The sequence below is a fragment of the Tasmannia lanceolata genome, unplaced genomic scaffold, assembly GCF_043159265.1.
Source record: "Tasmannia lanceolata isolate RefF3 unplaced genomic scaffold, GAP_Taslan_0.1 ptg000005l, whole genome shotgun sequence".
NCBI classification, from domain to species: domain Eukaryota; kingdom Viridiplantae; phylum Streptophyta; class Magnoliopsida; order Canellales; family Winteraceae; genus Tasmannia; species Tasmannia lanceolata.
This window is the reverse complement of record NW_027518682.1, coordinates 15,089,525-15,113,800: the sequence shown is the minus strand read 5'-3', so window position 1 is coordinate 15,113,800 and position 24,276 is coordinate 15,089,525. Positions and strand designations below refer to the sequence as shown.

The following is a 24,276-nucleotide window of genomic DNA, read 5'->3' as shown; positions in this document are numbered from 1 at the left end:
AATATATATAGTAAAGTTATATGAAAACATATTGACCTTTTTTTTTAATGGCAAAGAATCAGCTTAATTGTGAGATCCCACATCGGAAATGAGGAGAAGTTCCTGGGTTATATATGTGGATTCCCCCTCTCCCTGTGTAGATGCGTTTTCTGCAGAAAAACAAAACCGGAGAGGGTTGCGACCCAGAACTGGACAATATCTACCCAGCAGGGCTGGGGCATGACATAATGGTATCAGAGCGAGACCTCCCATCCAGTACGGTGTGCCAGCGAGGACGTTGGGTCCTAAGAGGGGTGGATTGTGAGATCCCACATTGGAAAGGGAGGAAAAGTTCCTGGGCTATATATGTGGATTCCCCCTCTCCCTGTGTAAACGCGTATTCTGCATAAAAACAAAACCGGGGAGGATTGCGACAATAGGGGTGTTCATTATTCGGTTATATCTGAATAACCGAACTGAACCGAATTGTGCTCAAAAAATCATTTTGATAGGATGATCGTAGCCCTACGATCCAAACCGAGATTTTGCTTTTTTCCCTCTTGTTCTCCCACTATTCGAATAACCGAATTTTTAATCGGTTCAGTTTCGGTTCGGTTTTTAGAAATTTCGGCTCGGTTTCGGTTATCGAAATTTGATAACCGAAATTATTTCGGTTATCAAATTTCGGTCTATTCGGTTCGGTTATAACCGAATGAACACCCCTACCGGACAACATCTACACAGCGGGGCAGGGGCGTGACATTAATAAAATAAAAAGAGCAATACAAGAGAAAGAACAAAGGGCTGCCCCAGCGATAGAGATGATCAAACACTATACAAAATCAATAGAAAGCAAAGGAGACGATTTAAGGTGGAAGGAAATAGAATATTTCCAACTCTACCCTTGAACACACCTCTCTTGCTTGCCTATCGGTCTCTGAATTGACCGATCTCCTTACATGATGGTACGCATTGAGGAACCTACAATCCGATCAGAAATTTCATCTATCCACTATCCACTGGGCAAGCCGCTAAGAAGGAGAGGCCTTCTCTTCCAATCACTTGATCACATTCAAAGAATCTCCCTTCACTATCACCATGTCTAACATATCTTTCTCCAACAATTTTATTTCATGGTACACCGCCCCTACGTCTGGCTCATTGGACCCGGCAATCCTTATTGAACCCGAAAAATCCCATATCGTATTTCCATTCTTATCTCGAAGATTCCCCCACCTCCAGCCGGTCCAGGATTACCTAAACTTGATGCATCGAAGTTCATCTTTAATAAACCAAAGCCCGGGACGCTCCCACACTTGAGAGATCACTAGAGGAGCCTCGCTACTAAAAGAAATTGCTGACCACCCTCTCTATAAGTCATATGCTGGCATAAATCAGAAGCTCGGCATGGACCTAACCCGAGCTATCGTTAATGGAATAGTCTTTATGAAGAGGAAATGTGGAGTTTCTTCTAAGCCTCGTAACACCCTCGCATTTCGCTCTTCCAATAAGACCCAATGACCGCCAGAATCCCCCTAACATATTGATCCTTTTGTTATAAAGTATTCAAAAAAGTTGTCATTGTATTCTAATAAAAATGAGATATTATCTGGTGTTGATGCATCGTATGTAGTCGCCTCAAGAGAAGAGGGGCTTCATCTTCTAAGGTAGTGATGCCACCGAATGATGTTTGGTGGTCTACAAGACAAGTTTTATGTGTATTGGAGTGCAGATCCATTGAATTATATGACTCGTGCAGAAAACACACACCAAAATATGCCTCTTCATAACAATAGGAAAATGATATGTGCACTCATTTATTTTAATAATGCCACTCCAAACTTTATTAAGTACTTTTTAATTGGTTATTAAGAGGATAATCTCAAAACTCCCCTGCATCATCGCCGAGTCGACTCTTTTTTACTTTGACTGTGTTTTTGTTCGGGTCCGCATCTTGCCCTACAAAGTCAATCAAAACTGCATTGAATCTTTCGAATTACAACAGTGTCAACCGAACCGCTTTAACCGAATACTCAACAACACCGCTGGCGACTAGGATTTTCTTTTGCCACATTTTAGCCCGTGTCAGCATATTAAATTGGTTTAAGAGCATTTTGAGAATTTTAATATTGATTTAAATGCTAATTAGGAGAGTGTAAAGTGGGGAATGGAGTATCATTAATTAAACAAGGAAGTACGGCAAATTTTATTGCGCCATTATTTTTAGGCTACTGATATTTGGCACTACCACATTTTGATATTTTCACTAACTCAACTTGTCTTTTCTTTATTAATTTGATTCTGGGAGCATTTTTTGGAAATTGTAGTAAGCATTGACAGCTGGTTAAATAGTAAAATACAAGGCGAGTTAGTGCAATTATAAAAACATGGTAGCGCAGTAGCCTTATTTTATTAATTGTCCATCCAATGAGGCCACCCTTCAGAAGCCCCGTCTCCATGTTCTATTCCCGATTAGCATGTCAAGTGGTAGCCATTGTTGAAGTATAATGAATAAATAACACCAATTTTAGCAGCTTAAGCTTTTGGAGTAATTGGTTGTTTCACAGCCATCTCCCACAAATGCCTTTTGAGTCTCCTTAATTTATTGTGTCTGAATAATATTAGAAAGACCCAGAAAATAACTTGTTCTTGTATTTGCATCATATTAGGAAGACCCAGATAATAATTTTTCCACCATTGAATCTAGTAACAGATTTTAAGTTGAATACATCCCATGACCAAATTTAAAGAAAAAAAAATAAACAAAGATACTACTAAACTAGGACCAAATAAATTTACAGATCCAATCTTCCAATTCAACCCTTACATTCTTTAAACGAATTTTGTATTCTTCCTCTATCTTCTGTTCTTCTTTATGTTTTCTCAACTTCTTCAAATGGTATCTACTTTTGACACCATTCGAGCTCCCAATTCCAATGTACCCAATAACTTTCTCTAAACAAGCACGCATACACACATCTTCTATTTGTACAAAAAAGACCCAGATCATAAACCCAAGTCTAAGAACAGTTTCCTTTGTTTCTTCCTTCAACTATGAGCTTTGGTTTATATAAGTTTGGCAATCAAGCTCATGGGAATTGAAGGTGTGAACCCATCAGTATTTGCTGATTGAACACATGGTATTGAGAGGTGTCTAACTGGTTACTAATGTTGGTGAAGTTGCATGAATTACTTAATTTCTTTGATGGGTGTAAGATACCTTCATCTGTGGTTGATGACATAGGTAGTGGGCGCTTGTGCGGGTTTTCCATTGCTAAAATAGAAGAGTCTTGTTGTTTGGCTGGCCTTTGAATTAAGTAACTGTTGCTGTTGCTACTATTGCTGATCATGGGTTGGTTAGGATTGCCATAACTGTAATCAGGGCTGGGTTCGGATCCCATTGGGTCGGATGGGTTGCCGAACATGAGACGGGACAGTAACGAATAGTCAGCGGTGGCGAGAAAATCGGAGAAAGAAGAAGATTTTTGGAGTTCAAGAGTGCTTTGATTGGTGATATTTGGATTTGTTGGAAAGGACCCATCTTCAATCAACATGTCTTCTTGTTCTTGATGATCTGCCGACGATGTGGTGGTCGGAAGCGCGTTGTTCTTCTTGTAGATCCGGCAGAGGACCCATTCATCTAACTGAAAAATTGATCAACCAATTAAATAAGGCTTAGTAATAAAACAAAGCTGTTAAAAACACCTTCATTTTGCTAAAACAGTAAGGACATTCAGTGTAGATTATTAGGGACATTTTCGTCCTAAACAACATCCAAACTTCCAAATATCAAGGCTATTACCCTACAGTAGAGTATTTGAAGTTGGGAAATCCTTCTCTTTGGGCATTTTAGTCAATCATTGAAAAGTCAAAGTTAAAGCAATGGTGAACAAGAAATAGCCATAACCGGTGCTATTTTAGTCATTTCATCTCAAAAGGCCAATATAATAGTGGGTTAACTTTAAAAACAGAGGGATTGTATTAGCAATACTAAATTTACTCTATTACCTTTTTAAGCCATAAGAGGGGCTATTTTAGTCATTTCATCCCAAAGTCAAAAATATAATAATGGGTTAACCTTTGAAAAAGAGGGCTCATTTTTTGCATGGTATCTTTTTTTTTTTTAACATAAAGAATTTACGTTCTTACCCTCATTGATGTGTCTTTTAGCTTCATGGGCTTATTGTTGTTACAAGCTTCTGCTAGGCGATACTCATGCATGATCCAATTGGTTTTTATGCCCTTTGGAGGTCTCCCCTGGTAGAATACAAGAGCCTTCTTCACCCCTATGTTCTGGTTTCCACTTGTCACCGGCTTGTCGGTTCCGGTGGCCTTCCAGTAGCCGGAGGCCGCCGCCCGATTCGGCCGGGCTCCGTTCGGGTACTTTCGATCTCTTGGGCTGAAGAAGTACCACTCTTTCTCCCCAAAAGAAGCTTTAGCTGATTAAACATAAGAAACCATGTTAGTTTAACATAGAAAAGATTTTTATGTATCAAACTAGGAATTGGGTTGTTATAGAGTAGGTCAGATCTTCACCCTTGGATTGGGTGCGTGGTAGATCAGGCAGTTTGGATAGATTAGCAACTAAGCTAAATTTAGAACTTAGGATTTCTATCTTTATCTTTATTATCCAATTGTTCTATTTAAACACTCATCAGGGCTAATTGTAATCAATCTAAGAAATTCAAGATGAGTGAAATATAATCAAAATTTGTTAGATTGGGTGAAGATTTACCTGGAAGGTCCCATGGATCGAATTTATAGATGTCTACTTCAGCTATGATGGAGACTGGACATGGGAGAGATTTGGCCTTGTTCCTCAGGTAGTGAAGGATTAGTTCTTCATCTGTTGGGTGGAATCTAAAACCTGGTGGAAGTAATGATTCAGGATTTGACATAGTTTCAATTGATAACTACACAAATTTTGGGTATTTCTCTATTAATTTCCCTAGTGGGAAATGAAATATGAGAGAGAGAGACAGAGAGATATGTATTTTAATCTAGAGAGAACTCTATATCTGAATTCTAAGAGCTATGGCTTAAGAATAAGAAGAAGAAGAAGAGAGAGGATTGAAATTTTTTGGAGAGAAGGTAGGGAGGCGGTTTTATGGTTGAAGGGAATTGTCGTGTAGTGGAGCGGGATTGGGGAGATGAAGGGAATTAAGAGGATTGTCAAGGGTACTGTGGTCGTATTTTTTCCAGCTGTAGGTTTGCGAATTTTGTCGATTTCTACGAGTGGTATACGACTGTATGATGGAAGGATGAGAATTGAAGGACGACGTCAGCCTTTTCTAATCTCTTGACACGTATTTATGTCCCATCGTGGCCGTCCACGTCATATGTTTTATTCCCTTTTTTCTCGTTTTGAAAATTCTTCTCCTCCGATCGCTTTTCGTACTACAGTCGTGTTTTCTTACCCTTTGAAATATTCGGATTATTTTAGGGAAGTGATATCTACACAACCATATTTTGATATCTTCACAGACCATCTTGTCTTTTAGTATTTATTACATTTCTTTAGCACTTAATGACGTGGATCTATTCAAGGGCCCTTCTTTAGCCCTTGCATAAAGAGGGCCCTTGCATCTATCATTCCTCTCCCAAAAACACTCTCACCAGCCAATTAAAGAAGAAATGACAGATGGGTTTGTGCAAATATCAAAATATGTTCATGCTGATAACATTTCCATTTTTTAACTCGATTTTATTCTAAAATTAAAAAATTTCCATGTTTTCAGAGAAAATTAAAAACCTACCAGACACAAGATTATTTTCCAGAATTTTTTCCAAGATCCAAATTCCAAACACACCTCAGGCCCTGTTTGGATTTCAAGAAAAATATTTGTGACAGAAATTCCTTTTCATGAAAATTGAGGGAAATGACATAATTTAGTGTGTAGAAACTAGAAACAGTAAAAAAGAAATTTTAGAAATATTTTTCTTTTCCTGACGGGACATCTGGGTCCATTCAGCTGCACCACTTTTCTAGGAAAATGATTCAAAAGAATTTGTCTTTTTTCTAGAAAAAATTAGGTTACTAAATTCTCCCAGGAATGAGACCTTTCCCAAGAAAAAACTTCAAAAGGAATTTGTCTTTTTTCTAGAAAAAAAATTGGGAAAAATACACTAAGACCCCCTTGTGGTTTCTAACACATTCAACTTAACCCCTTATGTTTTAAAAAGTTACAAGTAGACCCCTCTGGTTTCAATTTGTGTAAGGTAGACCCCCTTGTGGTTTTTAACACATTCAACTTAACCCCTTATGTTTTAAAAAGTTACAAGTAGACCCCTCTGGTTTCAATTTGTGTAAGGTAGACTCCCTCAATTGACGGTTCGTCCACAGATTGAAGGGTTAGGATGATCCTATGGAGCTGATTTTTTGGGCACACCCTATCTACGTCAGGGCCCATCAAATGGACGTTTTGGATCATCCAAACAATGTGGGCCCACTGTGTTTTTTGTAGTGTGCCCATACCCCATACCGAATCCAAACACTACCAAAAACACAGTGGGCCCACATTATTTGAAAAATCCAAAGCGTTCATTTGATGGGCCTTGACGTAGATAGGGTGTGCCTAAAAAATCAATTCCATAGGATCATCCTAACCCTTCAATCTGTGGACGAACCGTCAACTGAGGGGGTCTACCTTACACAAATTGAAACCACAGCCCACAGGGGGTCTACTTGTAACTTTTTAAACATTAGGGGTTAAGTTGAATGTGTCAGAAACCACAAGGGGTCTAAGTGTATTTTTCCCAAAAAATATTTACCATATTTTCTCCCTCGCAAAAGGAGAAGTGAGACCCACTTGTTCAATGATCTTAACCATGTCTTATGGACTAACCATGCACTAAAATTCTCTCCCATCAGACGTCTCTTGGCTACTAATTTGAAGATTCCAAAAGTACCCATAAATATTTTATAAAAAAGGCAAGTATCTTAATTCAGGGATAAAAACCTCCACAAATCAATGGGCTTTAAAGGGGCGAGAATTTTGGTGGATGACCCATTCATAGTCGGACTAGCAATAGTGGGTTTGATCATTGAAAAAGTGTCGTGCACTTAACCTTACTCCTCCTTTTCTTTTCTTTTTTTTCTTCTTTTGAGCAATAATAAGAAAATACCACATCGAATAACAACTCACGTAAAATAAATTAATAAGGATTTCGTGAGTAATGTGAAATGAAACCCACTCACAGCCCACGTGGCCAAACCATTCGTCGACACGGAGCTATGGGCCACCAGGCACGTGTGCCACTTTTAGTTTTTCATTTTATTTCTCGGAGGAAAATTAAAATTCAGTTTCTGTTTGTTTTACGAAAAAAAAATTGGAAGAGTGCTTTTAGTTTTTCAACCCTAAATTTGGTTCAAGCAACACGTGGATTAATACCGTGCATGAGTGCGTGCGGGTTGTAGATGGACGTTGCCGGTGGCTTTCTTTTGAATTAGTCTTACCAAACTAGTATTGATCTCTAACCCTAACGAGGAATGATAGAATGAAGGGCGCCCTTGCAAAAAATCAGCTCCAAGGGCTCTCCATTCGTGGATTTTTGTAAAGTCAACAAGTTTTCCACTGTTTTTAGGCACATTCCACATTTTTTGGGGCTTCACTTTGTAAAAATCCACCAATAGGGGCTCCCTTGGAGCTGATTTTTGCAAGGGCGCCCTTCATTCTATCATTCCTCATAACCCTAATTACAAATCTCTAACCCTAACCCTAGCGTGATCCTTCCAACTATGAATACGACTGATACTTTCCAAACCTCATGTTAGTACGTTGTAGTGTCCACGTGGCTTGCATTGCGCTACTAATACATTCCAATAAGATGTTCGACGTGCAGGACCACAGATGACGTGTCAGGCTTTCATGGCGCCACGGTGGTAATGTGGGCCCCCCCCAAAAAGTGACATCCACTCTACAAGATAGGCATCGTAAGCTGTGGGCCCACGATTTTCTAATAATGGTAAAAGGCACGGAAAGCTCAGATGATAGTGCAAGGTGGATTAATGTAAAATCAAAGACTCCTAATCAATTAATCATAGTCTAAAGTTTGTAAATTAGGAGGAGAGTGTGAAAGGATTCATGCAAAGGTCCAATTTTGCTGAAGATGCCGAGGCGTTGGCTCTTCGGCATAAAGTCACGGGTTTGCTCTCTGTTGTTGACGAGTGTTTGAATCCCGCCCCCAACTTACCTGATGCACGTGGTGAGTGGGTCGTTGCGTGTATCCGTAGCGGTAGGGACTAGTCCTACTCCCGAAGGAGGTGGGGACATCCTACGTCATCAGTAAAAAAGAAAAAAAAATGAGTCAGCTATGGACATTAGGTTGTGGTTAAGGTGTGGTTAAGGTGTCATCCCCATCTTCACTTTCTATTAAAAGGAACTTGTTTGTGTTATCTTGACGTGGAATTTTTGCATAAATTGTATAAGTTGGTCCACGCTTGCGTTGATGTGGCGAATGACGGTCATGATCACGATGTCAATGCCGCTGATATAATAACAGCCAATGGATCAAACCTAATTCTCCTTTCTTTCTTTTATAATTAAACTCCTTTTTTTCGTTTATATTTTACTTATTCACAAGCCGGGCTAACAAAAATGAGTATAAGAAAGTGATGAGTGCCATGATCAAAATAGAGGAGTGTGTGGCTATCATTTCCAAATACACCTTATATGTTATACATATGAGAGCTGGGACAGACACCCTTAATTAAAATGAAAAAAACTTGGCAACGCAACGTTGCGCAGGAGGTTCCTGCACAACGCCCTAAAAGAAAGAGGAAACAGGGGGTGTGGCAATATCAAGTCCATTGTCTGATATTTCCACACCCTCTGTTTCCTCTTTATTTTAGGGCGTTGCGCAGGAACCTCCTTCGCAACGTTGTGCAGCCAAGTTTTGTTCAATTGCATTTACACACCCTTTAGTTTCTGACATATCCACTTCCACCCCTATAGTTTAAAACGTGAAATACACCCCTGTAGTTTCAATTTGTTTAAGGTTTGCCCCCTCAGCTGAAGGTTCGTCCATAGATTGAAGGGTTAGGATGATCCGATGGAGCTGATTTTTTGGTCTTTGGATTCGGGTATGGGCCCACATTATTTGGATGATCCAAAGCGTTCATTTGATGGGTCCTGACATAGATAGGGTGTGCCCAAAAAATCAGCTGCTCCATCAGATCATCCTAACCCTTTAATCTATGGACGAACCTTCAGCTGAGGGGGCAAACCTTAAACAAATTGAAACTACAGGGGTGTATTTGTCACGTTTTAAACTATAGGGGTGGAAGTGGATGTGTCAGAAACTAGAGGGGGTGTAAATGTAATTATCCCTTAAAATTATGCATGACAACCATGTCAATATGTCCTATATGTAGAAATTAAAGTAAAAGCAAATCAAATAATAGTGTGCAATACCAATTATTCCAACGCTTATACCATTCTGCGAGTTGTTGTAATATTGGTTTAACTTCTTAATCTCCGTGAAGGCACATGAAATATAAGGTTTTTGAAATATGAATTTCCTAGATGTATGGAGGGGCCTAAGTTTCTAGTGAATGAAAATTGAGCTATTTTTCATTAAAGGTCAAATAGTTAGTTGGAATGATGGTGTCTATTGCAAGACAAAAGGAGGAACGGCAATACAAGACAGATATATTTTAGAGCTTTGATGGAAATGGAAAACGACAAAACGTGATCTTTATCCAAAACCCTTTAGGTTGGACATATGCATCCTCTCCTCTTGAATCTTCCTTTCTAAAAATAGTGTGGGAAGGAGAGCTTCAATCTCATTGGCCAATGTCAGCTGTGATGCAACTTTCTTGGGTTCTTCTCCTTTCTTCACTTCAAAAGAAAAGCAAAGATTACTTGTTTATAAAGTTTTCAAAATACCCACATGCCAAATACACCAAATAATACTAATATTCCCTTCCACGTGAAACAAAAAGATGGAAAACCTGAGAAGAGAACATAGAGTCTGTTCACATGAAAAATTCCATGGCAGTTTGAGTGGCTTGACTTTGAATTTATTTGTCTGAAAATGCATCCTCACCTAACTAAAAGTAGAAAGATTATCACCTCCCCTGCAAACTTAGTACTGTATCATTAAAATAAGAACATTATGGGCTCATTCGTCTTATTCCTTCCATTCAATGTTTAAAGTTGATCCTTATCCTTGACAAAGCATATTCGAGTTTGCTGTCTGTTCTCATGTAAAGCTATAGTAACTCTGACTATAGAGAATACGACTTCTACATACATATGCATGCATGCTTGATCAAAGGAGCTTATTAGTAAATTTGTAACAGCCAACGAGGGAAGTCCTCAATTTAAAAGGGGCAAGGGTGTGAGAATTAAAAAAGGGTGTGCAGTATTTTTGTGATTATCAGTCTTCTTGACCATGGGCTTAGAAAATGCAGTTTAAAGTGTTAGAACTGGTTTCTATCTGCAAATAAGTCCAGATAGAGGAGTTGAGCAGTAGTTTTCCACGTGGTGTTCACCGAATTGTCGTCGTGGTTTATCTAAAGGTCAAAATTAAGTGCAACAGATCATCAAATTGCAATAGTTCTTCTGATAATTCAGTTTGGAATGAACAGGTGGGGATCTGCCTAACCCCAGCTTACTAAATCAAAATAAATTAAAATAAATTGGTAACAGTTCTGAATTTTTTCTCTTCCTTTCCTTTTTATCCCATAACTTATTTGTGCATGCTTTTTGCATGCTTGGTTTTGATTAGACTAAACATCTGATGGAAAAGGTCAAGGAATAAGAAGGGTTATCCATTGGTCGGGTAACCCAATAGATATTTCAGGCACAACCCATGTGACTCCACCATTTCCCCCCTTTCTGTTTGTCTGTTCTGGAAAATGACTTCACCTTTAGGAAGACAACTGACAACAAGGGGGGGGGGGGAGTAGAAATATTGCTTGAACCAGGAATCAGAATAAGCATTTTATTCCCATTCCTATTCTGGTTCTCTTGGAAATGGAATGAAAAAATAAAATAAAAAATTAATTCAAAATTTTTTGATCAGGGTGGAATTAGAATAGGATACCTATTGGGGCAGAAAATAGATAGATTCTGTCATTCTCCCCTTTAATTCCGCCCCGTATCACTTCCACCCCTGATTTTGTTCATTTTTTAAAACCAAACACTAAAATCAGGTGGAATTGGAATAGGATACCGATTCAAGCGACTGATTCCAACAATCTGAGGGTATGTATTTTCCTTCTTCTTTTTTTTCGTAGTTACGCTGAAATTGAACCTCCAACCTCAAGGTTGAAGAACAAAGCCTTGACTAATTGAGCTAGAGGCTCAATCCCAGGCATGTATATTCCTTCTGTAGTTCTGTTATATGAAGAGTAATTCTTGGTGAATAGCCTAGTGGCAAAGGGCATGCTCGATTCTCCTTGACATGACCACACATAGGTTTCGAATAAGACACCTTTTTTAGAACAAAATGAAGCAAGCATGTGCAGCTCAATGATCGGCGTCTATACTTGAGGTGCTGTATCTATCAGAAATATTGTGTGGTGGTCATATTTATTTCGGTTCTTATCTTTAACAAAAATTAGAAAGCGTGTGTAAGTGCCTTTGACTGGTATGTTGCACGTTACTATAGATAAGGCAACATCATATGATTGCATATACCTATCTATTATAAAGAGGAAAAGGGAAAAGGGGAAAGTACTGTTCACCCTTACGTGTCGGACTCCCCTTCCTCCTCACATATATTTCCTAATCTAATCTAATCTAATCTAATTCTAATCTAATCTAATCACACTACTATATATAAAGGCAAAATGATGGGTTAATGTGTTCCACCCTTTGCCAAAAAATCCGTCTATATCCCAGTTCCCAGTTGTATTATGCCTATTCTCTTCATTAAGATGTTATGATATTACCTACTTTTTTTTGGGTAAAATCGTAATCTACATCTACATATATAAAGGCAAAATCTTGGGTTATTTTCTTTCACCCTTTGGCAAAAATTCCATCTATATTCCAAGTGTATTATGCTTATTCTCTTGCATAAGACGTTATGATATTACCTACTTTCTTAGGGTAAAATCGTAATCTACATACTAAAAGTACCGACACAGGGTACCTGTCTATGATAATTACGGAAAAAAGTACCAAGAAGAGGTAAAGACATATGACAATGACAAAGAACTACTTGATATTCCGCATGCAGGACACTTGCAAAATATTGACGGATTCCGGGCACCTTAAGCGGAACAACAATTATGGAAACCTCTATCGATTAGAGGGCTAGGATTAACCTATGGAAATGATTTTATGGGCACAACCGATTGATGTTGTGTTCCATCACATGGACACTTTGGATCAACCTATAACCCTCTATAGATCGGAGGGTTCAAATCAACCTGTGAAAATTATTTTTTGGGCACCACCTATGTAGGCAATGGCGCATCTAATTGACGGTTTGGATCATCCTATGGTACAAGCCATACCATACATTTTAATAAAGTGAGGAGTGCGATCATCAAAATACGGTGAGTAGTGCTATTACAAAACTTCGTTGTTTTAGCGCTTCTTTATCAATGTTCATATATTAATATTTTTTCTTTTACCTTTAAGCTATTGGGTATATAGGCTATTGGGTGTATTCCATATTACTTTCTTAAGAGGATGTCTTTCAAGGATTAATGCAATTATTATTTTTTAATGCAATATTATGTTTGATTGACAAATATTTATAGCTTTTGAGAGCAATTACTGATATATTCTTGCTGGTATTCTTATGATTTTTTTTTAGCTCTATCCTTCTCCGGATTTCTTTTATATGATTTTTCATGTTTCAAATCTCTACAAGACGAGTTTTTTCAACAATCATATGTCAGGTCAGTATTCCCCAAGAAGAGTTTCTTCAACAATCATATGTCAGGTCAGTATTCCCCAAGAAGAGTTTCTTCAACAATCATATGTCAGGTCACTATCTGAGGGACATCATTTCAAGATTCAAGGATGGTGAGCAATCATGGATATGCCCGCAACGCATGGTTTTTTTTCTCTTTTCTGGTATCTTTGGATATAGTGTTCTCTTTTTGTTGGCTTTCATGGATTTAGGTTTTGGCTAACCATCCAGAGTAAATGTCCATCTAATTGTATAGATGGATGCTTGGCTACTTTTATTCCTATTTTGATTGATTGAAAATCTTCTTTTTTTTCATTTCTTAAAGCATTGTTCGTTATATTCTTAGTCTGAAATATGCAATGTATGATCTGAGAATTCCTTTGGATTATATTTCCATTCTCCTTGAATTGCTTTTATGAAGTTCAATAATCACATTATGTGGGCCATTTCATGCAAAAAAACAAACCTTTCGCCATCCAAACGAGCCTTATAGAACTTAATTTGTGATTATTCTGAGGAAAAATTGATTGCACACACGACAAACACAAAGCTGTGTGGCGAGATTTTGGGTGTCCCCTCTTCCTCAATCTCTCTCCAGCTAAAATTTGCTGAGATTTTAACAACTAACCCTAAAATCAAAAAGCCACTCTCTCTCAAACATTTTATCGTGCAAACTCGAAAGATATCATTCCAGAAATTTCTGGGATTTTCGGCAACACTGGTTCGTACCGAGAGCAAACAAGAACAAGATGACCTACCCCAAGAAAAAAAAAAGGGAAAAATACATTTAGACCCCCTGTGGTTTTTGACACATTCAACTTAACCCCAAAAGTTTAAAAAGTTACAAGTAGACCCCCAGTGGTTTCAAAACGTGACAAGTACACCTCCTCCGTCAACTGTCCGTCAGTTTAACCTGACGAAAAGGCTAAAACTAACCATGGTTAATATTTTGAGGACAGAAACACCCTCATTTGCAGAGGGATTAGGGTTACGCCATTTCCCACCGCCGCAGTCGCTCCTCTGGCCACCGCCGCAGTCGCCACCTTTGACCACCGTCGTTGTCGCCATCTCCGGCAACCGCCGTCACCTCCACTACAGACAATTAAACCCCACCTCATGGCTACATCAAACCCACATTTCAAGAAAAAAAAACTTTGATAAAAAAAAAAAAAAAAAGCCCTAAAACATTAGGGTTTTTGTGCAAATCATTATAATGATGTGAATGAAGACAAATAAAACTTCTAAATTAAGGGTTTATGTTGATAAATCAACAAAGGTTTGAATCAAACCCCAATTTTTAGTTTTCAACTATGAAAATCCTAATTTTCAGTTGGAGAAGACGAGGGCATTTGGTATTTTCCCCCACGCCGTCAACCCCATCAAGCTAAAAAAACCCAATGAAACCACAGGGGTCTACTTGTAACTTTTTAGACTTTTGGGGTTAAGTTGAATGTGTCAGAAACCAGAAACCACAGGGGTCTAAGTGTATTTTTCCCAAAAAAAACCATTTCCGTCCCGTCTCCAACAACCTCACCGCGTCTTCCCAACCTTACCCATCACCTCTCTCTCATTTCCATCATCTCCAGCTTCCACGAGAGAAAAAACTGAAGGAGATCATGAGGAGATCGATGGAGCTCCATTGTACCTCTTCCATTTTTTCCCCCAATTTCTAGCGGATTTTTTCTTCTCTCTCTCTCTCTTATTTGATATGACTTTTCAGTTTTCCCTCTTTTTTCTGACGGCTGGTTAAATGAATGAATGCCAGGATGCTTTGGTTGCTTTTCCCCTCACATATGACTTTTTGTAAGAACAATTTTGCAGCCCCTCCATAATTCTCGCCCGAAAAGAGGGACTGTGAAATTGATTAAATGGGTTTCATTAATATCTGGTATTGTATTGTTAGGCCCACCCACATGAGCCTGGCTTTATCCAGACTGTTCATATGTGAGAATGCCATAGACTAAAATTTGCTCCCATGGGATGATCCTAACCACCCAATGAACAGTGTATATTGAGTTTACATTCCAGCGTGGATCCATATACAGTGAGGACTTCATTGTTTTTGAAATAGTAATGAGGACCTCATAAAAGCTTCTTTCTTTTTGTGTCTTAATTATCTCTGTATTCTTTTTCTGTTTGTATTGACACCCATAAATTTAGCGATTAATTGTGCACAAAGTCTGTCTTAATTGATTGAATTTTACCTCTCTACATACAGGCTTGGCTATAGGAGATTTCCAGCTTGAACAGCTTTCATAGTGACCTGATTGGAAAAAAATGAGGTGGTCGATTTGAAAGGCTTTGTTTCTACGATGAGCTGCACTCAGCATTATATCTTAAATTGGTTGCTAAGGCTATCCATATCGTTACCAAGGCCCCTTCAAAATGAGGAGGTTGATGTGTCTGAATTGTTAATAACTTGCTTTGCTATTTTTGCTTATATTTCTGATATTTGAAAAATAACAAATTCATTAACAGTATGCCATGCTTTGTTTCCCGCTTTGATAGGCTTTGCATGCTTTTTTGCAGTATTCACAAATAATTCTTTTCTTCTTTTTTTTTGGGAAGATTTTGGAACGTGGTAGCGGCGAAAGAAGCTTATACTTAAGGATTTTATTCTTTACATGGCAGTCATTTGATGCTTCCAGGCAAGTGTAATGACTTTCTCAACTTTTTCTTATATGACCCAATTTTTTATGATTAAATTTGAATTTACATTATCAATTAATTATGGCATCTGCTTTTACTGTTATGTTGCTGAAAATAGTCTCATGAATTTTTTTTCTTAATAGATGTCTTATGGTCGTTATTGATTTTAAAGATACCTCAATGAGAAAATGGGTAATATTCAAATAGATAATTCCATAAGCATTGGTAAATCCCAGCATATTAGGGTCACAAAAAATGTGTTGATGAAGGTGAGCTCCAATTTCTTGAGCTACCTCTTACTTTATGTCCTTTCTAATTTTCATTCTCTTTGATCCATCATTTGCATGCTTTTATTTGCAGTATTCTGAAATCTCAATTAATTCAGTTTTTGGAAGATTTTGGAAACTATTATAGGTGGAAGAAGCTTATACATAAGGATCTTAATTCTTAACATGCTAAGCAGTTTATGCTTCCAGGCAAGTTTAATGACTCTTTCTCAATTTTTCTTATGCTGTGATTATTTATGGCTTGAATTGACAATATCACTCAACTCTGGCATCTACTTTTACTGCTATGTCGCTGAAAATACTGTCTAATGGCTTTTTTTTTTGTTTGTTTGTTTGAAAGATGCCTCATGGTTATTATTGACTTTAAGGCTACTATGGTGAGCAAATGGGTCATATTCAAATAATTGAATCCATTAGAATTGTTGACTCACAATATACTAGGGCCACTAAAATGTGTTGCTAAAGAAGGCGAGGTCCATGAAGGCGCGGTCCAATTCCTTGAGCTTCCTCTTACATTCATCTCCTATTCTAATTTTTATTTTCTTTTTCATCCACCCTTTACTGGAAGATGTTGGAAACTATTATAGGTGGAAGAAGCTTATACATAAGGATCATATTCTTTACATGCCAAGCAGATTATGCTTCCAGGCAAGTGTAATGAATCTTTCTCAATTTTTCTTATGCTGTGATTATTTATGGCTAGAATTGGACAGTATCACTGAACTCTGGCATCTGCTTTTACTGCTATGTCGCTGAAAATATTGTCTGATGGTTTTTTTGTTTTTTTTTTTTAATGTTTAAAAGATGTCTCATGGTTGTTATTGACTTTAAGGTTACTATGGTGAGGAAATGGGTCATACTCAAATAATTTAATCCATTAGCAATGCTGACTCACAGTATACTAGGGCCTCTAAAATGTGTTGCTAAAGAAGGCGAGGTCCAATTTCTTGAGCTTCCTCTTACATTTATCTCATTTTCTAATTTTCATTTTCTCTTTCATCCACCCTTTACTGGAAGTTTTCAATTTCTTTCAGCAATGGGTTCTCACTTTCTCTGCTTTTCTTCCATTCCTGCATTTTTTTCGTTTCATTGTTTTCTTTTTTGTGCATCTGACCATTTTTTGTATTCTGGTTGTAGTTGCTTTATATGACTTATATCTTCTTCCATTGGTGGATGCGGTGTAGGAACTGTTATTGTCAACGGATAACCACCTATGATTTTCACTTTGTGGTATGACATACAGTTCATTTCTTTACTCCACTATAATTTTCTTTCGGTTAATTTCTTCTTGATGAAAAATTACTTTCACCTGTGCATAGCACGGGTTGTCCCACTAGTATTAACATATAGAGATATCTTTTCACTCCTATTTTGAAAACTGCCAAAAAAGATTAAGCTTTCTTGGCACCATAGGGGAATCTAAAAGAAAAGGAAAAAGAAAAATATCTGATAAAAGATCTCCTCTGTGCGGTTGTGCTCCACTAGAAATATGGTTTTCTTTGCTTTTAGTATGGATGTGTACTGCCACTGTTAGAAATTTGTTTTCTTTGAATACATTCTGGCTAGAAGATGTAATTAATGACTTAAATGGCCTTCAATTAATGAAGGCTACTGATATCGGCAAGACTATATAGTTTAAAAAACATTAAGCAGGTGAGTTCGTCCTATTATCAAAACATGGTCGTGCTAGGGGAGGTAAATACAAGAGGGTAACTCATTAAAAAGGAATCTAATTATCCGGCATTGGTTTAATCTTCAATTAATTTTCATTGTTGGTAAAGAAGATTGGATCAACAATCTAACCAAAATATCTCGAGTAGCTATGATGAAGAGTATAAAATTACTGTTGATAATAGGGTATGTAAACCGTAAATCTGTAGACGAAACTTGAACCAAATATGTGTTGGAAAATTTGTTGAGGGTACTGTTGATGATAGAAAACAGAAACTTGTTGCTTCAAGGCGTGATATCACTTTCCTTAAGACAAGATTCGCCCCCACTAGTAGAGTGCAAAGGGGATCCGCGAATTGCCTCCAAGATACAATGAAGCCTAGTAGGGAAGCCCTACTAATGTTTGATGACGCGTAGCACTAGCGGAATCAAACCCGAAATGCCCTTCCGAAATTTCAAGCCTTAGAGAAATCTCTAGATTCTGTTTCTGCAGAAAAACAGTATCTAGAACAGTAAACAAAAGAAAAAACAGTATGTAGAAATACTTGGGGATTTTTGTAGGAGTGTAGAAGAGAGTGTAAAATCAGTCAGAATTGCCAATTCGATTTCTATATTAAATGACTGAAGTTTGCACATTTTTATAGACCATCTGGTGTCTTTTCAGTGTGAAAAACACCTCTACAGGGCACCTTTCCAGAATGTTTGAAATCTGACCGTTAGATCGCACCCATTGATATTGAACGGTCCTGATCGATCCTAGATGTGACTGTTGGCTTGAGTAAAACCTCTCTCCAACCCAGTCATCGTTAGATCAACCATCTATGGTGTGGATCGCACCCCCTTGGCACATGACCGTTGGGGGAAGGGACACAACCCATTTGATCACACCCTTTGACCGTTGGAGTCATGGGCCCGTTGGGCCGACCGTTAGGCCCGAACCGAAGCCCAACCCAACTGAACCATTCGGCTTGATGGGCCTGCGAACCATTTGACCCACCCATCCGACCGGTCCACCTAAAAAAGCGCCAATAAAGCGCCACTATGCGCCCTATAGCCCATTGCCCACGCCGCGCGTGCGCGTGCGCGTGTGCGAACGGTGCGTTGCACCGTCCCGCGGGTCCAACCATGGGTTCAACCCAATGTGCAATCAACAAGAGTTAGAAAAGGTAGTGCTTTATAAGCCCTTCTCTTTCTTTTCTCTCATCCGATGTGGAACTATCTTTTTCAACTACACTTCTACATCCTTTTGTAAAAGCAAATATTTCCAAGAAAACATTTTCTTTTTCCCAAACGCTTTTGATAAAACATTTTCCAAAACACTAAAACATGTAATATACATGATTTTGAAAATGCAAAATCACTAACAATCCCCCACCATTTTCAAAATCAAAGAAAATTTTCTCATCAGGCTTGGAAATCTTATGCATAGATGAAGGTATCTCTCGATTTGAACCTTCACTTAGTGAGGACATATCAAAGTTAACCAGAATTGCATAGTAGACGTATCTTTGAACTAGCTATTCTATTTGGTTAACCGGATACGTCTCACACACAAGATTTCACCTCTTTGGGCAATTTCTAAAACCGACACATGAACTGGCCTTGTGTCTATATCTTGGTTTCATGAGCGCTCTAGAGACTAGCCAGGTCTCATAGGAAGCGGCACCACTTCCACACTCACATAGGTAGGCTTATCAAGAGTGCCCCTGTAACTAAGACACTCCAACATTATGTTATAAGCCTATTAAGAGTTTAAATACTCAGCCTTCTCCTTTTAAACATTACAGGTACCAAGCACTTTACCTTGGGATGGCAAATAATACAGATTATAGTGCTTGCAATCACTCCATATGATGTACTTGGACTCATTGAACTCAAGACTTGATGTTTATTCAAGTGTTGAGTTGATGTTCCATCATTGGTGACTATTGGTTAATGGCTTTAACCCCATCCCTAATGATGTTTTACACACCAGATCTCTTGCAAGAGCTTTAGTGAATGGATCAGCCAAGTTTTGGCTCGATCTCACAAAATCAATAGTTACTACTCCATTAGTAAGTAACTCTCTTATAGCACTATGTCTAAGCCCTATATGTCTGGACTTACCATTATAAACATGATTATATGCCCTTGATAGTGTGGCCTGACGATCACAATGGACATAAATCGATGGCATTGGTTTAGACCATAACGGAATTTCCAATAACAAATTCCGAAGCCATTCCGCCTCTTTACAGCATGCTGCCAGAGCTATAAACTCTGCTTCCATAGTTGAAGTTGTTATGCATGTCTGTTTCTTAGAGGCCCAGGAGACTGCTCCCCCACCAAGGGTGAAAATCCACCCACTGGTTGATAAATGGTCTATACGCTCAGTTATCCAACTAGCATCAGAGTATCCTTCTATTACAGTTGGATACCCACTATAACATAAACCATAGTCTATAGTTTTCTTTAAATATTTTAAAACTCTATAGACTGCATTCCAATGAGAAAAACTAGGATTACTGGTAAACCTACTAAGTTTACCTACAGCATATGCTATGTCTGGCCTAGTACAAGTCATAGCATACATAAGACTACCAATTACACTAGCATACCCTAGTTGAGAGATAGTCCTGCCAGTATTAAGATATAACTTTATATTTGGGTCAAAAGGTGTTGAAATGGGTGAACATTCAAAATGGTTAAACTTTTTAAAAACTTTCTCAATATAATGTGATTGTGTTAGAATAAGACCATTGTCCTGTCTTATGATTCTAATACCCAAAATCACATCAGCTTCACCCATATCTTTCATATCAAAGTTTTGAGAAAGATATGATTTAGTACTTTGAATGCTTTCAATATCGGTACTAAAAATTAACATGTCATCAACATATAAACAAATAACAACACCTTTGCCACCCTTAAATTTACTGTATATACATTTATCTGACTCATGTATCTTATAACCATTTGACACTAAGACTTTATCAAATCTTTCATGCCATTGTTTAGGGGCTTGCTTAAGCCCATACAAAGATTTGATAAGCTTACATACTTTATGCTCTTGGCCTGGCAGAATAAATCCCTCAGGTTGTTCCATATACACTTCTTCATCAAGTTCACCATTTAAGAATGCGGTTTTAACATCCATCTGGTGAATGTGAAGTTTGTATATGGAAGCAAGGGCAATCAACACTCTAATGGTAGAAATCCTAGCAACAGGTGCATATGTGTCAAAGTAATCAATACCGGGTTTTTGAGTAAACCCTTTGGCAACTAACCTTGCCTTAAACTTTTCTATGGTCCCATCTACATTGATCTTCTTCTTGAAGATCCATTTACATCCTATAGGTTTAGACCCAGGTGGTAGATTAATCAAAATCCAAGTTTTATTACCCATGATAGAATCCATTTCGTCATTAATTGCTTCTTTCCAAAAAGCAACATCTTGTGACTTTATGGCTTCTCCATAGGTTTGGGGGTCACTTTCTATGCTTAAGTTTAACAAGATAGAACCTTGGAGTTTTTCCCTTGTCCCTTCTACCAGGTAGGTTACAAAGTCAGGGCCAAAACTCCTATCCCTTCTATCTCTTGAGCTTCTTCTTATTTTACTAGGTTGTACACTAGGTTCACCAACTTCTGTTTGTGATTCTAAATGATGATCTACAGAAGTTGTAGGTTCAATTTCTTTAGGAATTGAAGTGAACCTATTTTCATAGAAAAAGGCATCTCTAGATTCAATTATGGTATTGACATCTATAAAATCATTGGGTTCTATAACTAAGAACCTATAGGCCTTACTGTGACTAGCATATCCTAAAAAGATACACTCAATACCCTTTTCACCTAATTTCCTTAACTTAGGTTTAGGGACTTTAACTATAGATCTACAACCCCAAACTTTAAGGTAACTTAAGTTTGGTTTCCTTTTCTTCCACAATTCATAAGGGGTTATATCAGATTTCTTACTTGGTACCCTATTCAAAATGTGACAAGCTGTAAGTAAGGCTTCACCCCAAAAACTTTTATTTAAACCAGAATTAACAAGCATAGCATTAATCATTTCAGTAAGTGTCCTATTCTTCCTTTCTGCTACACCATTTTGTTGTGGTGTATAAGGGGCAGAAGTTTCATGGACTATGCCTACTGATTCACAGAAATGAGGAAAGTGATATTCACCACCTCTATCTGATCTGAGACATTTAATGCTTGTTATACATTGGTTTTCTACTTCAGTTTTATAAATCTTAAATTTTTCTAAAACCTCATCTTTATGACTAAGTAGATAAACATAACAGTACTTAGAATAATCATCAATAAATGTAACAAAGTACTTTTTACCTCCCTTTGTGGGAACACTATGAATGTCACATACATCACTATGAATTAAATCTAACAAGTTAGAAGTTCTATCTACTTTAGGAAATGACTTAGTGATTATCTTGGTTTGCATGCATGTTTTACATCTATCTACTAAGTCATTTTCATATTTAGGAATTAAGGTTAACTTAACCATATCATTCATTTTCCTAGTATTTACATGTCCTAAACGATTATGCCATAAAGATAAAGAAGAATCCAAAACATAAGCAAAGACATTCACTTTATTGATATTAAGTTTGAACATCCCTTCATGCATATATCCCTTCCCAACAAAAGTACCCCCCTTAGAAAGAATGAACTTGTCAGATTCAAATACAAGTTTGAAGCCATTCTTGTTGAGAATGCTTCCAGACACTAAGTTCTTTCTAACTTCTGGTACATGGTAGACACCGGTTAGAGTGAGTCGCTTGCCGGATGTGAACTCAAGTTCCACCTTGCCCTTCCCTTTGACTTCTGCTGTCGACGAATTTCCCATGTATAACACGCTTCCATCTTGAACTGTTTCATAAGTTGAAAACAGGTTCCTGTCTTTACAGACATGCATCGTCGCACCAGAGTCAATCCACCAATCATTGCCATCTTCAAGCATATTTGCCTCTGAAATCATGGCGACAAACTTTTCTTTGTCTGTTGGTGCACCCGACTTCTTATCCTTAAGAAGTCGGCACTCACTCTTGTAATGGCCTGGTTTGCCACAGTTGAAACAAGCACCCTTTCTTTTCTTATTCTTATTAGTATTCTTTTCAGGGTGTTTGTTTCTCTTCCAATTGCCTTTTCTTTGTTGGTTCGAATTCTTGACATTTTCCACCAAATGGATCTTAGAGGATACAGTTTCATTTTCTTTCTTGTCTCTGATTCTTGACTCTTCCTCAATCCTGAGGCATTGAGCCAAGTCTTCAATAGACATTTCCTCTTTCTTGTGTTTTAGACTTTTTCTAAAGTCTTTCCAATTTGGTGGAAGTTTGTCAATAATTGACGGGACAATGAAGGAATCATCAAGAAGGATGCCTTGCAAATGAATTTGATTAATTACATGTTGTATTTCATGCAATTGATCAATAACAGACTTATCATCTACCATTTTAAAATTTAAAAATTGACTCACAGTGAATTTCTTGCTACTGGCATCTTCCGCCAAGTATTTGGCTTCAAGTGCATTCCAGATTTCACTTGCTGATCCCATGCCTTGATATATGTCAAATAGTGTATCTGACATAGCATTTAGGATGTGCCCTTTGCAAATGTAGTCATCCTGTTCCCACTTCATCCTTGCACGAGCCTCCGCCAAAGTTTCATTTTCATTTGCTGACGGCTTTAGAGTAGTGAGAACATGGACCACTTTGAGTGATGTCAAAATGAAGTGCAACTTCTTCTGCCAGCGCTTGAAATTTCCTTTGTCGAAACGTTCGAGTTTGACAAAGTCTTGGGTCATTTGACGAACTGAATAAAGTGCCATTGAAACAACAGTAGTAAGATCTTGTCTTAAGATTGTTGGAAAATTTGTTGAGGGTACTGTTGATGATAGAAAACAGAAACTTGTTGCTTCAAGGCGTGATATCACTTTCCTTAAGACAAGATTCGCCCCCACTAGTAGAGTGCAAAGGGGATCCGCAAATTGCCTCCAAGATACAATGAAGCCTAGTAGGGAAGCCCTACTAATGTTTGATGACGCGTAGCACTAGCGGAATCAAACCGGAAATGCCCTTCCGAAATTTCAAGCCTTAGAGAAATCTCTAGATTCTGTTTCTGCAGAAAAACAGTATCTAGAACAGTAAACAAAAGAAAAAACAGTATGTAGAAATACTTGGGGATTTTTGTAGGAGTGTAGAAGAGAGTGTAAAATCAGTCAGAATTGCCAATTCGATTTCTATATTAAATGACTGAAGTTTGCACATTTTTATAGACCATCTGGTGTCTTTTCAGTGTGAAAAACACCTCTACAGGGCACCTTTCCAGAATGTTTGAAATCTGACCGTTAGATCGCACCCATTGATATTGAACGGTCCTGATCGATCCTAGATGTGACTGTTGGCTTGAGTAAAACCTCTCTCCAACCCAGTCATCGTTAGATCAACCATCTATGGTGTGGATCGCACCCCCTTGGCACATGACCGTTGGGGGAAGGGACACAACCCATTTGATCACACCCTTTGACCGTTGGAGTCATGGGCCCGTTGGGCCGACCGTTAGGCCCGAACCGAAGCCCAACCCAACTGAACCATTCGGCTTGATGGGCCTGCGAACCATTTGACCCACCCATCCGACCGGTCCACCTTCATCTTGATCCAACGGTGCAGATCAAATCTGGAAAAATTAAAGGCTCCAATCGCTCCTCGCGACGTTGCGTACGTGCGAAGTGCAAAGTGCGCCTAAAAAAGCGCCAATAAAGCGCCACTATGCGCCCTATAGCCCATTGCCCACGCCGCGCGTGCGCGTGTGCGAACGGTGC

At 38.2% G+C, this 24,276-nt stretch overlaps 1 protein-coding gene and 1 long non-coding RNA gene across 2 annotated transcripts; one reads left to right on the top strand and one right to left on the bottom strand.

Annotated features, from left to right (window-relative positions):
• Window positions 1-2,722: 2,722 nt before the first annotated feature.
• On the bottom strand, window positions 2,723-5,062 carry LOC143877652 (NAC domain-containing protein 2-like). Its single transcript, XM_077379826.1, has 3 exons — window positions 4,715-5,062; window positions 4,129-4,418; window positions 2,723-3,623 (listed from the first exon to the last, which is right to left on the bottom strand). Exons 1-3 carry the CDS (start codon window positions 4,875-4,877, stop codon window positions 3,069-3,071), a joined length of 1,008 nt encoding a protein of 335 aa, XP_077235941.1. The 5' UTR covers window positions 4,878-5,062; the 3' UTR covers window positions 2,723-3,068.
• A 9,707-nt stretch (window positions 5,063-14,769) lies between these two features.
• Window positions 14,770-17,659, top strand: LOC143876689 (uncharacterized). Its single transcript, XR_013250460.1, has 3 exons — window positions 14,770-14,922; window positions 15,071-15,245; window positions 15,421-17,659. It is a non-coding gene; the product is annotated as an uncharacterized LOC143876689 (long non-coding RNA).
• The last annotated feature ends 6,617 nt before the right edge of the window (window positions 17,660-24,276 follow it).

Bases quoted from the DNA above. Each gene is read 5' to 3' on its own strand.
- LOC143877652 (XM_077379826.1), bottom strand. From the start codon at position 4,877: ATGTCAAATCCTGAATCATTACTTCCACCAGGTTTTAGATTCCACCCA. The intron at 4,419-4,714 runs GTAAATCTTCAC...ATGTTTAATCAG, and splicing joins CGATCCATGGGACCTTCCAG to CTAAAGCTTCTTTTGGGGAG. The intron at 3,624-4,128 runs GTAAGAACGTAA...TCAATTTTTCAG, and splicing joins TAAAAGACACATCAATGAGG to TTAGATGAATGGGTCCTCTG.